Consider the following 14,432-nt stretch of genomic DNA (forward strand, 5'->3'; position numbering starts at 1 on the left):
AAACTTTATTGTATTGTGGTCTGATTATTGGGTAACCCTGTAGGACACTATACTATATATGAGATAAATAAATAACCAATTAACTAAAAAGGACAATTCACACTCGAATTCATTGGTTTCCAATTTATTCAGCTTTTTAAGTGGACATCTTTAAAGGTTACATTCATAATAAACCGATTGACAAAATTTAGAAGTGCCTTTTATTCTTATATCCGGAAGTAGAGGTATGGATGGCCACCAACAAACCAACTCCAAAATATGGTTTTCCTGATTCGACTAGATCCGGTAGAAACTCTGACCTTCAACCATCTCACCCCAGAGTGAAATTTTATTACCTCTATTAGGTCCAGAAGTGGTTTCAAAACACCGTCAGACCCACTCCAGAATAGGATTTTCCTTGACGCGAATAGGTCCGATAACGATTCCGATAATCGACCGACGCATTTCAGAGCTGGATTTTATTGACCCAACTAGACCCAGCAGTGCACAGGATCTTTTTTTCAGATCCTTAACATTATTAATGAACTTCCAGCACGGCTCTAGAAGGTCGCTTAAATAACTTGTGAAATAATCAAAAAAAGTATCACCAAATGGAAACAAATCTTAGATGGACATTCTGCAATTCAAATGAACTTCAGGAACAAAAGTTCTTGTTCTCTTCACAGTATTGAATGATGTTTAAAGCATCTTTAAACGACTAAACCTTCTAATTTTACTGTTCATGCATTTCAAATTGTCAAATTGTTGTTAAATTTTCCCATTTTTATAATCAAAAGAGGGACGCCAAATCATGGTTTCGCCAAAGGCGCTTGATCCACGCTATGGCTCTGCTTACATATTGTGCAAATAGTCAAAGAAGAGCTTCCCGAGCAAAGTCTGAAAACATGATGAGAGCATATAGAAAACACATTTTGATTTTGACATCAAATTGAAATCATTTTTTTTTTTTAAATATGAATCCTCATGATTGATTACATATTTTGATCTCCTTTTGCTGTTGATTTCTAAATTGTATGATCTGACATCAAACTGTGGACTTATTTTGTTATCAGAACCAATATCAAATTTAGTTTTCGATTTGCTCTCATTGATAGCAGGAATAGTTTTCGATTTGATGTCACAGTAAGATTTTTCTGCTATACATTTTGTTATTTTAACCGTTAAAACGACCAAAAAGATATCAAATTAAGTAATCATAGTCGGCGATTTCACAACATCAAAACGAGTTATCGTTTTGCTCGGGTTATTAGCTTGATTAACTGTACACATAGTAGTTGCTAATCATGATTGGCCGAGAAACAGAAAATATGCACAGCTCACCAATTAAATAATATTCTTGGGATACAAAAAAGTTATTCTTATTGTACTTGGAAACACCGAATTTCCAATTCATGACCAGAGACCAAGGAATGCTCCGTATCGCGGTGAGCGCTACGGGAAAGGAACCGTTGGTTAGTTGAGAAGGTGAGGAAGAGGCCCCAAAACGCCCCTGAGGCCAAAACGCCTTTTGTGGTTTCCGTCATTTAGATTGCCGTAACAAAACTTGATCTAAAATTATGTAGGTTAGGCGAAAAAAGTTTCAAAATAGTGTATGGGAAGGTCGAAAAACCAAAAACTTCCACATTTTGAAGAAACATCTAACATTTTGGCGAGACAAAACGCCCTAGTGGCACTAACCTACAATGTACTTGCATCTCCACGCACTATCCATACCAGAATGCTGATTCGCGGACGCGTGGTGCTTTATTCCTAGAGCTGCCAGCTAAAGGCGCTTTGCCTCATGAGTTTTCCGGCAATAGAATATCACCACTTTTGAAATGTGAATATTATCAATATGATAGAGATTTTTGACAATTTTGAATGGCATCAATTAGCTATCTTGTTTAACTGTTGCTTAATGTAAAATAGTCATGAATAGCGTTACAAATAAGACAATAAAGCAGTGTTTGCTTAGCTAGGGCATATTGCCCCTTCCCCTAATTCTTGTGAAACTCCTTGGTGAGCGACAAAATATGTATTACGAAGTTATTTTGAAAACAAGAAGACGAAAACTGTGTTTCAAATCAATCCAACGCAAGATCAATGTGTTTCGTTCAATAATCTTCTACAACACAATCGATCCTGGGCTAAATAATTTTGTGCTCTTCGATGCAGACATTAGTTTTATCACTTTACGTTCTCCCATACTAGTTGGCGTGATCAGCATCAACACGACCGATTGCACACTGGTTATACAAATTGCTGCTACGCGAGGTAGATTTTTTTCACTCTGCGTTCTCCCGGACTAGCTGCCGTCCCATGACCAGCATCCACATGATCGTTTCCGCATTCATATAGAAAACTACATACGAATTTGTCGACTAGAGTGAGGTTATGTAGTGTATGTAGTAAGTTAATAGGAATATTGTATAACCTAAAGTTTCGAAAACAACTTTACGATTATGTTCAGCGGCGCAGCCAAAATTTTTGATAATATAAGGTATGGTTTAAGTTTAAATTTGTTTCGAAATTCCGCGGAATTCCGTTAAATTTCGTTAGAAGCTAGTTTTTTTCTAGCGAAACTTAGTAATTTTACGAAACGAAACGAAATCAAGAAATCAGATTTCGCCATGCTCAAATTTCGCGAAATTCCGCGGAATTTCGTTTCGAACCACCTGAAACGAAATTTTTCGAAATACCGCATATGCTTACTATCAGGTTGTTTAGCTCTACATGCTATCCATGGCCAAAATTCGAAGGATTCAGATTTTTCGTCTTCTGCAGTATTTTAATAAAAGCATCAAAAATATCTTTCAAATTCGGACTTCACTACTTATATTAACCATACTTATAATTTATGTGGATTTTCAGTTTATTTGGACATTTAATTGAGCAAGAAAGTTTTCAAAAGATTTAAATCTAGGATTGAATCCAGGCATAAATCATGCATGCTGAGATTAGAAAAAAGGATTTGAAACAATCTTGAAAATAAGGATTATTTTAAAGCATGCTTGTTTCAATCTGAGAGTAAAAGGATGCTCTAAGGCTCTACTTTCCAGGATGCACATCAGCATTCGTTTCGAAAGTCCAAAAGGATTGTGTTCGGAAGTCCAAAATATTTTCGATCGGAATCCCAAAAAGATTCCGTACCGGAAGCCCTAAAACATTCGGTCCAGAAGCACAAAAGAATGCTGCTTTTAAAGCCTGCAAAGAATTCTTTTCGAATGCTCTAAAGTATTCCGTTTAGAAGCGAAAAAGAATTCCTTTTGGAAGCCTAAATAATTAGCGGAAGGCGAGCAGACTTGATTCCTTAGGAGACTTGATGTTTTACCGAGAACCAAATTAATTTTGATCTAGTTGTATGGATCCTCTATAACAATAAACTTTCATGAATATGCATTGCAAGTCGGAAAATCTTCATATTTTGAATGAAAAACATTAAAAAATCAAAGAACATCTTTCTGCTTTCACAAAACCAAATTCTTGAAGATGGATCAATTACCTCCCCCCCTCCAATATTTTGAATTTGTGCTTTTGATAACACTCCAAAAAAATCGATTCTGTATGAATAACAACAACAATTTACATACTGTTGAGCATCAGTAAATTTAAATCACATATTTCTCAAAGATTATGGACGAATACCGAGTGAATTGATTCAGATTTGGCTGTTACTTCGGAAATGAAAAATATAAATAAGTCTTCCTGTCTCCCCTACGTTTTGAAACCCACATAACAGACTTCTTTTGGGTTTACGAACGGAGATCTTTTGGTCTTCTGAAAGGAACTCTCTTGGACGTTCGAAAAGAACTGGATTTTCAAACCGATTCTCTTGGATTTCCGAACAAAATCCTTTCGTTACAAAGGTCCAAAAAAAATTATTTCGAAAGTCCAAAAGAATTCCATTCGGAAGCCCAGAAGGAATCCGTTTGAAACCCAAAAATGATTTTGTTCGGTAGCCCAATAGGAGTCCGATCGAGAGACCAAAATAATTTCATATAGAAACTCGAATGGATTCCGTTCGTAAATCTAGAAGGATTACGTTCGGAATCCCACATAATTCCGTGCGGAAATCCAAAAGAACGAAATGGACTTCTTTGAGGCTTATGAACTGATTTCTTTTGGGCCTCCGAATGGTATCTTTTTTGGGCTTCCGAAAGAAGTCATACTTTGATTTGGTTTCGAATCCAGAAAGAATTCTGTTCGGAAACCAAAAAAGAATTCCGTTTAGAAGATTTATTCCTTTTTTTGAAGAATTAAAGCAATGTTTCTCAAAATTAACATTAACAACTATGCTTAACATGAAGCTTCAATTTAGTATACTCTGAAAACCAAATTTTGTTAAAGGTACACACGTGCAGCACTTTTTCGGTTTTTGTTTTGACTTGTTTAATTGTTTAAATAGTTGGAGGCTTAAAAAAGTATGGGTTCTTCGGGAAAGTTGCCAAAGCCATAACTCGTATTTTTGCTAAAATCAAATCGCACGTGCATAATTGTGCGTGGTATCTGTTCTAGCGTGTGTTTGATATGCTCACAAACACATTCTCACGCTCTATTCCGAAGTGTGCTGCTGCCAAAGGAAACAACAATAATTATTAATGTTTAGTCCCGATTCTATTTAGTAAAATATAGAGCAAATATTGCATAAACTTGCTCTTTCTGGTGATGATAAACTGTAAAAAGCGGTTTTATCAAAAATTTGTCGTTCCGTTTACAATAAAGAGGTGAAACAGGCGATCCAAAAAAGTAAGTAAAAGTTTGCTATCCGTGTGCGGTTCTCTTTGACAATGCAATAATGGAAAGGATTTCACTGGTGCACATTTATTTCGGTTAATAACTCCTCCAATTTTTCTACTTATACACAAAACATATATTTAAATGGAATTTTTTTGATTGAATCTTAGTTATGTTCATAAATGGTGTATGTTAGTTGGATTATGTAAATATTGACAAGGGGGTAACAACCATCGCACCCTGCTAATGCCGCATTCTACCCTATTTTAAATATCAATAATGGTTTTATCATTGGTTTGACCATAGCTGATGAAAATAAAATGACAATAACAGTTATTCTCTGAAATAGGATGAGGTGTCCAAAAGTAGAAGAAAGATATCCATTTTCACAAAAAAGATTGATAAATTTGATTCTAAAAATACTTGAAAATAATTACTAATGCATTATAAATAAGAAATGTCTTATATCAAAGTTTACGTATCGAAAATCTCTTTTACAGCTGTTTATGACATTTGCACAATTCGCACGGTTTGGCTCTCTTATATTCACGCCTTGCCTATCTTTTTCCCGATGTTCCAATGGATGCTCGCCTAGCGGACACAATGTTTACATTTAAACGGCATTCATAACAGAGGGTCAGTCATTCACAGCAAGCAACTGATTCCGTTCCACGCAATCTATGCAATCGAAATTGAACCAACGACAGACGGCAGCAGTGGGTCTTTCGTGTTACGCGGTGATAAAAAAAATGATTAATCCACTTATTAGTGATACTACCTTCACTTTTGGACCATTTGCAGTCACGCGAATGGCACGAATAATGAATTTTTGTCTAGTGATTGAAGTTTTAAATCACGAAAATTAATTTTTCTAAAGAACTTAGCAATATTCAGTGTTTGTACATTTGCGTGACAAAAAGATCCCAGCTATGACCGCCGTCACCCTCCGTCACCACCCACAATCAGTTCGAGGAATGGGAATCACAACACTTCGCCGCGTGGCTTTGTTATTTCAGATGATTATGATGATGCATTGTTACAGAAAAATTGGAATGTTTTCTCACATTTTGCGATGACGAATGGGCCTGGGCAAGCTAACCGAATTTTCGACGGTGCGGTGTGTTGTTTCCAATGTTACTAGAGAAAATTGTTTTTCATAAAATTTGGAATTCAATGGCAGTCTCATAAGTCACTCAAAACAGTGTTTTCCCCCGAGACAGCTTCGTTCGGTTTGGGGAAGGAAGACCGCAAATTGATTTATTTGTAAACTACCACCCAACCATCAATCTTCATGGAAGAAGTGAATCTTAAATTATTCATCGGTCAAACCACATACAACTTGTTTTCGGTTAACGGTTCCTGGAGGGATGGGATTAACAAGTCTTTTGGAGTGCAAACAAATCTACCCCACGGTACTCTCGAACAAGTCACTACATGGAAAAGTAATTCACAATCTTTGACGGGCACGTGTTTGGGTTCCTTCCAAACACAAACCGAGACATCTATCAATCTTCAAGATGCTGTTACGAAAGGGCCACCCCTTTGCATGTTGGTAATTTAATCCACTCGGAACAATCGAAGGCACGAAGCATTTCGAATTTCTTACGGGAAAAGTGCCCCAGCCTCGGCATCTGTGGTGTTAATAATGACAAACAATCCACGGGAAATGTGCTTACCGGGAAGTGATATTTTATGAGGTATCGCACCAGATTTATTGCACAGAAAATTCAAATTTCTCCGTCACGGGAAAAATCGATAGCTTCCAGAGTTTTTGTGCCAACCAACATTCGTCGTCACCCCTCGGTTATGAAAACTCGATCATAAATCTTGACCGAGGCCCATTAGCGTCGGTTACATCGCCCCCATCTCGGCCCAGGAGACCACCCGACCCGGGTTCTGTAAACAGGAGAAATATAAAGGCTTCAAGTTTTCCGAGACTTTGTATTCCGTGTGCGTTTAGTGAGGGAGAGAAAACAAAACCCTTCGTATTTATATGCAGCCCATTTGGTTGCCATTTCGGGATGCTGTTCAGAGATAAATGCGCAGGAGAAAACCCCTCCAGGAAAGCTGCACCTACGCCGAACAGTTCAATTCTTATCAAGATTAAAAGCACGATTAAGAGATTAAAAAATAATGCCTAAAAGTACATTATTTCAATATTTCTTAGTTGAACTACGGCTAAAAACAGACTTAAATAATTTCCAAACTTCTTAGCCATAGGATTGGATTTGGATTGGATTTGGATTGGATTTGGATTGGATTTGGATTGGATTTGGATTGGATTTGGATTGCATTGGATTTGGATTAGATTTGAATTGGATTTGAATTGGTTTGAATTGGTTGGATTGGTTTGGATTGGTTTGGTTGGATTGGTTTGGATTGGATTTGGATTGGTTTGGATTGGTTTGGATTGGTTTGGATTGGATTTGGATTGGTTTGGATTGGTTTGGATTGGTTTGGATTGGTTTGGATTGGTTTGGATTGGTTTGGTTGGTTTGGATTGGTTGGATTGGTTTGGTTGGTTGGATTGGTTTGGTTGGTTTGGATTGGTTTGGATTGGTTTGGATTGGTTTGGTTGGTTTGGATTGGTTTGGATTGGTTTGGTTGGTTTGGATTGGTTTGGATTGGTTTGGTTGGTTTGGATTGGTTTGGATTGGTTTGGATTGGTTTGGATTGGTTTGGATTGGTTTGGTTGGTTTGGATTGGTTTGGATTGGTTTGGTTGGTTTGGATTGGTTTGGTTGGTTTGGATTGGTTTGGTTGGTTTGGATTGGTTTGGATTGGTTTGGATTGGTTTGGATTGGTTTGGATTGGTTTGGATTGGTTTGGATTGGTTTGGATTGGTTTGGATTGGTTTGGATTGGTTTGGATTGGTTTGGATTGGTTTGGTTGGTTTGGATTGGTTTGGATTGGTTTGGGATTGGTTTGGATTGGTTTGGATTGGTTTGGATTGGTTTGGATTGGTTTGGATTGGTTTGGATTGGTTTGGATTGGATTTGGATTGGTTTGGATTGGTTTGGATTGGTTTGGATTGGTTTGGATTGGTTTGGTTTGGATTGGTTTGGATTGGTTTGGATTGGTTTGGTTGGTTTGGATTGGTTTGGTTGGTTTGGATTGGTTTGGATTGGTTTGGATTGGTTTGGATTGGTTTGGATTGGTTTGGATTGGTTTGGTTGGATTTGGATTGGATTTGGATTGGTTTGGATTGGTTTGGATTGGTTTGGATTGGTTTGGATTGGTTTGGATTGGTTTGGGATTGGTTTGGATTGGTTTGGTTGGTTTGGATTGGTTTGGATTGGATTTGGATTGGTTTGGATTGGTTTGGATTGGTTTGGATTGGTTTGGATTGGTTTGGGATTGGATTTGGATTGGTTTGGATTGGTTTGGATTGGTTTGGATTTGGTTTGGATTGGTTTGGATTGGTTTGGTTGGTTTGGATTGGTTTGGATTGGTTTGGATTGGTTTGGATTGGTTTGGATTGGTTGGATTGGTTTGGATTGGTTTGGATTGGTTTGGATTGGTTTGGATTGGTTTGGTTGGTTTGGTTGGATTTGGATTGGTTTGGATTGGTTTGGATTGGTTTGGATTGGTTTGGTTGGTTTGGATTGGTTTGGATTGGTTTGGATTGGTTTGGATTGGTTTGGATTGGTTTGGATTGGTTTGGATTGGATTTGGATTGGTTTGGATTGGTTTGGATTGGTTTGGATTGGGTTTGGATTGGTTTGGATTGGTTTGGATTGGTTTGGATTGGTTTGGATTGGTTTGGATTGGTTTGGATTGGTTTGGATTGGTTTGGATTGGTTTGGATTGGATTTGGATTGGATTTGGTTGGTTTGGATTGGTTTGGATTGGTTTGGTTGGTTTGGATTGGTTTGGATTGGTTGGATTGGTTTGGATTGGTTGGATTGGTTTGGATTGGTTTGGATTGGTTTGGATTGGTTTGGATTGGTTTGGTTGGTTTGGATTGGTTTGGATTGGTTTGGATTGGTTTGGATTGGTTTGGATTGGTTGGATTGGTTTGGATTGGTTTGGATTGGTTTGGATTGGTTTGGATTGGTTTGGATTGGTTTGGTTGGTTTGGATTGGTTTGGATTGGTTTGGATTGGTTTGGATTGGTTTGGATTGGTTTGGATTGGATTTGGACTGGATTGGATTGGTTTGGATTGGTTGGGTTGGTTTGGATTGGTTTGGATTGGTTTGGATTGGTTTGGATTGGTTTGGATTTGGTTTGGTTGGTTTGGATTGGTTGGATTGGTTTGGATTGGTTTGGATTGGTTTGGATTGGTTTGGATTGGTTTGGATTGGTTTGGATTGGTTTGGATTGGTTTGGATTGGTTTGGTTGGATTTGGATTGGTTTGGATTGGTTTGGATTGGTTTGGATTGGTTTGGATTGGTTTGGATTGGTTTGGATTGGTTTGGATTGGTTTGGATTGGTTTGGATTGGTTGGATTGGTTGGATTGGTTTGGATTGGTTTGGATTGGTTTGGATTGGTTTGGGTTGGTTTGGATTGGTTTGGATTGGTTTGGATTGGTTTGGATTGGTTTGGATTGGTTTGGATTGGTTTGGATTGGTTTGGTTGGTTTGGATTGGATTTGGATCGGACTCGGATTTGGATTGGATTTGGATTGGATTTGGATTGGATTTAAATTGGATTTGGATTGGATTATGATTGGATTTGGATTTGTATTGAATTTGAGAAAAGTTTGGATAATAGGTAAATGAAAGATTAAAAAAAACATTTCCTTTTAGCAAAACCTTTGTAATAAAAAAAACCCTGGTTCTAACTTGAGCCTATTAAGAGTAAAACGTAAATCATGTGTCATATGTGTCCATAATCAACTCATTCCATGTTGCTGAGAGATTCATAAACCTATCTGAAACAGGTCTCCGAAACATCGTTTTTACTTTGTGTTCTTTTCGAAACTGTCCCGAAGAAAGGAAAATGGTCGGAATAAAAATCGAGGGTGCTAAAAACGCTATCGGGTTGTAACCTAGGCCTAATTCTTTCGCAGCGCAAAGATCAATGGCCGGGTAGGGTGCTAGTTCTGTTCTGGATTGGATTTGGATTGGATTTGGATTGGATTTGGATTGGATTTGGATTGGATTTGGATTGGATTTGGATTGGATTTGGATTGGATTTGGATTGGATTTGGATTGGATTTGGATTGGATTTGGATTGGATTTGGATTGGATTGGATTGGTTGGATTGGTTTGGATTGGTTTGGATTGGTTTGGATTGGTTGGATTGGATCTGGATTGGTTTGGATTGGTTTGGATTGGTTTGGATTGGTTTGGATTGGTTTGGACTGGATTGGATTGGTTTGCATTGGTTGGTTTGGATTGGTTTGGATTGGTTTGGATCGGATTTGGTTGGATTTGGATTGGTTTGGATTGGTTTGGATTGGTTTGGATTGGATTATGATTGGATTTGGTTTGTATTGGTTGAGAAAAGTTTGGATAATGGGTAAATGAAGATTAAAAAAACATTTCCTTTTAGCAAAACCTTTGTAATAAAAACCTAGTTCTTGAGGCCTATTAAAGAGTAAAACGTAAATCATGTGTCATATGTGTCCATAATCAACTCATTCCATGTTGCTGAGAGATTCATAAACCTATCTGAAACAGGTCTCAAAACATCGTTTTTACTTTGTGTTCTTTTCGAAACTGTCCCGAAAAGAAAGGAAAATGGTCGGAATAAAAATCGAGGTGCTAAAAACGCTTTATCGGGTTTGTAACCTAGGCCTAATTCTTTCGCAGCGCAAAGATCAATGGCCGGGTAGGGTGCTAGTTCTGTTCTGGATTGGTTGGATTGGTTGGATTGGTTGGATTGGTTTGGTTGGTTTGGATTGGATTTGGATTGGTTTGGTTGGTTTGGATTGGTTTGGTTGGTTTGGATTGGTTTGGATTGGTTTGGATTGGTTTGGATTGGTTTGGATTGGTTTGGATTGGATCTGGATTGGTTTGGATTGGTTTGGTTGGTTGGATTGGTTTGGATTGGTTTGGATTGGTTTGGACTGGATTGGATTGGTTGCATTGGTTTGGTTGGTTTGATTGGTTTGGTTGGTTTGGTTGGTTTGGTTGTTTTGGATTGGTTTGGATTGGTTTGGATTGGTTTGGATTGGTTTGGTTGGTTTGGATTGGTTTGGATTGGTTGGATTGGATTTGGATTGGTTTGGATTGGTTTGGATTGGTTTGGATTGGTTTGGATTGGTTTGGTTGGTTTGGATTGGTTTGGATTGGTTTGGATTGGTTTGGATTGGTTTGGATTGGTTTGGATTGGTTTGGTTGGTTGGATTGGATTTGGATTGGTTTGGATTGGTTTGGATTGGTTTGGTTGGTTTGGATTGGTTGGATTGGTTTGGATTGGTTTGGATTGGTTTGGATTGGTTTGGATTGGTTTGGATTGGTTTGGATTGGTTTGGATTGGTTTGGATTGGTTTGGATTGGTTTGGATTGGTTTGGATCGGACTCGGTTTGGATTGGTTTGGATTGGTTTGGATTGGATTTGGTTGGATTTGGATTGGATTGTATTTGGATTTGGTTTGTGTTGAATTTGAGACAAGTTTGGATAATGGGTAACTAACAGATCAAATAAACCCTTTCCTTTTTGCAAACCTTTTGTGATAAAAAAACCTGGTTCTAACTTGAGCCTATTAAAAGTAAAACGTAAATCATGTGTCATATGTGTCCATAATCAACTCATTCCATGTTGCTGAGAGATTCATAAACCTATCTGAAACAGGTCTCCGAAACATCGTTTTTACTTTGTGTTCTTTTCGAAACTGTCCCGACGAAAGGAAAATGGTCGGAATAAAAATCGAGGGTGCTAAAAACGCTATCGGGTTGTAACCTAGGCCTAATTCTTTCGCAGCGCAAAGATCAATGGCCGGGTAGGGTGCTTGTTCTGTCAGTGGCAGTTGGCAGCGAGTTATGGTGCACAGACAACCGAAGCACGCGACTAGTCAGTGTGGAGAGGGTTCTCAAGGTTTATTACAAATAAGGGGTGCGTTTTCTATTAGTTTGTCTGTTGGTGTTCGCTCCCACTCTCCGCAGCCTCAGCCACCGGCCGGCGGGCTACCGAAGCGTGAGTGTGTAAATAACGATGGAAAATGTGTTTCTAAATGTGTCCTTTTTATGAATGGGAAGTGAGAGCGAAAGTGTGTTGTTCAGAGTCCGGTTAGGGACTCCCGCAGGAGATTTAAATGGCTTTCTGAGTCCTTTGGCTGGTGGTGTGCGGCGGTGAGTTATGGCCTGCTTCCGGGTTATGGAGATACATAGTTAAAAACCTCGTTTAGACTGTGGAAAATCCAAGGGATTATGATGGCGTCAGCTGGGATCAAAATAAACAATTTGTAGGTAAATTATTGCAGATGTTCAAGCAGAAACAAACGGCGCTATTCAAACGACTAAATTGCATTTATTAAACACTAATATAGGCAACTGTTTCGATAAATCGAATTTCCTAATTGCTTGTTTGCCACCCCTCGAAGAATACTTTGAAACAGATTAAAGGGACCGTTTATCTCTTTCCAGAGTGAAAAAAAATCAAGAACATTTGTTTTTTTTTCGTTCATGTCTTTTTACTTGTGGAGCAGTGCAAATATTTCGTACATTCTTTCTAAAATTGTGTCATCACGTAGATAGTTTAACCAAAACCAGTTTCTGACGTAAATAAATTGCAATGAAAATTTCCTCAGTTCAATCGATAGCGAAATCAAAAATGTTACACCCTGCCCAAATCATCATCGAATTCCATTCCCACCACTTTGCGAACATCACTCAATCGAAAGCCCCTACGCGACTACTTTGATGCGTTGATGTGACGATTCTTCATCCCTCCATCGTTTGATTAGCTTGGCCTCCACCTCCTCCACCATAACATCCATGATGGTTTTCATGTTTGTTGCTGTGTTGGGTTGGAGCCTCAGGGGGAAAACAAACTCGGGGAACCAGAAACTTGATTATCCCAATTTATCGGGGTGGGGGTGGCTGATGTCGTCTGTTGCCCCCAAAAACAAAGCAGCTGCTTTTCTAAATTCACTTCCCTACCTTCGATGGCAGTCCAGGGGATGTCACACTGTTTGATTTCGTTCTTCAAATGCATCGGAAAACAGGAAGGACATGATTTCTCGCCCGCTTTAGGTGGAGGGGGAAGTGTTTTTCTTTCGGTATCGACGGTAAACGATTCTTCCGATGTCAGTTTCGGTTCTTCTCAATTGCTTATGCATTCAGCTTTCCTGCTGCTTTTGATCGGGCGTCTTGTTTCTGATGGTTCTAACAACTATTGTATAGAAATGACGACGCTTACGCTGTGAATAAGGGGGGACACATGTTGGGAGCTGAACGAACTTTAGGGATAGGGCGATTGAATGTTTTCCACCAATGGAATACAACGGAGTGCGAAGTGTGGCAGAGGCATTGAATTCGCTTATCGATGTACGCCTGGGGATCAAATTATCGTTGATGGTTCGCAATATTGGGGGAGACGTTCGGTCATTATTGGTCTATTGTTGAATCAAATTGGAATTCATTGTTATTGGAAGTAACACTTCATAACATGCTTTTATTGAGTTAAACGTGGTGCGATGGAAAGCAACCAATAGAATCAAATTGCATTCTAACTGAAACTTATTGTTCGTATAACTCATGCTGCTCGAATTTTACTTATTCAACAGCTTAATTACGATTTGTAAAGTTGATTGAAATTCACTACGAACCTAATTCCCCTTCCCACATAATAAAAAGTTAGCTCACTATTCGATTTCGCCCCGCGTCAAGCAGCTGCAGTAAAATCGACTTACAATTTCAGCACAGACACTCTCATATTATTTGAATGAAATTCACCCCACTTACCGGTTCGTCATATCGGCCGGCGGAGCATGGATCTCAACTTTGGTTTGCTGTTGCTGCTGCTGTTGTTGCTGCTGATGGTGAGTTATAAAGCCGGTGGTTGATGTCACGGCTGCATTGGCTGCTGCCACTGCCGCTGCTGCTGCCTTCTGCTTGGTCGCCTGTTTATATCGACCTGGGGAGGTGAAATGAAGGATATACATGAGTGAGTGGTGAATTCCGTAACAGTCGACAAAGTGCGCGTCCATCTGGCGGCTCCAGGGTGGAAACTTACTCAAAGCGAAGAACAGGGAGAGCACTGCTTTCAGTCGGCCACTGCAGATGTCGTTTGGGGTGACCGATTCGAGACCGCCAACCTGATGCTGCCTCAGAACGGTGAGACAGGAATTGACGTTGTCGTACTGGAAGGAAAAAAGAGACGAAAATGTTATGGAGCAACGTTTGGTTGATCACATTTGAGCTAAAATAAATCAAGACTGTTTGAATCTGATTTAGAATCATAAGTTAAACTATAGGATATGGATTAGGCGTTGAATATTACACGATTGATAATTTCATTTTCTGATAATTTCGTTGGAGCAAACGAACTCATTACGAAGAAGTTAAGCATCGTGCTAGAGTAACCGTAAATTGAATAACATTCATTAAATTCCCTCGTTCATTTTCAGCTATCTAAAAGAGTCACTTTTTAGCTCAATTTGAATTAATGTTTTTTTTTCTGTAAAAGATATTTGTTATTAGTTCCGTTGAAATTTTTTTTTCTATAATTTACATTCCGTCACTTCTATCATGTTTTTAAAAACGGACAAACTTTTATAAAGTTGTCAACAATGGATCGGTGACAGGTCTGGAATAAATCATGCCCGAT

The 14,432-nt window shown here is 38.7% G+C and overlaps 1 protein-coding gene across 1 annotated transcript in view; it reads right to left on the reverse strand.

Annotated features, from left to right (window-relative positions):
* The window catches only part of LOC134210429 (protein sickie-like), a 109,882-nt gene extending 95,708 nt beyond the window's left edge, over positions 1–14,174 (reverse strand). The window contains exons 1-3 of the mRNA XM_062686476.1: positions 14,106–14,174; positions 13,839–13,965; positions 13,568–13,739 (exon numbers count right to left, since the gene is read on the reverse strand). Of these exons, the coding sequence (XP_062542460.1) occupies positions 13,568–13,739; positions 13,839–13,965; positions 14,106–14,174 (368 nt within the window). The remainder of the gene's footprint in view (positions 1–13,567; positions 13,740–13,838; positions 13,966–14,105) is intronic.
* Positions 14,175–14,432: the final 258 nt, after the last annotated feature.

Source organism: Armigeres subalbatus, chromosome 2, assembly GCF_024139115.2.
Source record: "Armigeres subalbatus isolate Guangzhou_Male chromosome 2, GZ_Asu_2, whole genome shotgun sequence".
NCBI lineage: Eukaryota > Metazoa > Arthropoda > Insecta > Diptera > Culicidae > Armigeres > Armigeres subalbatus.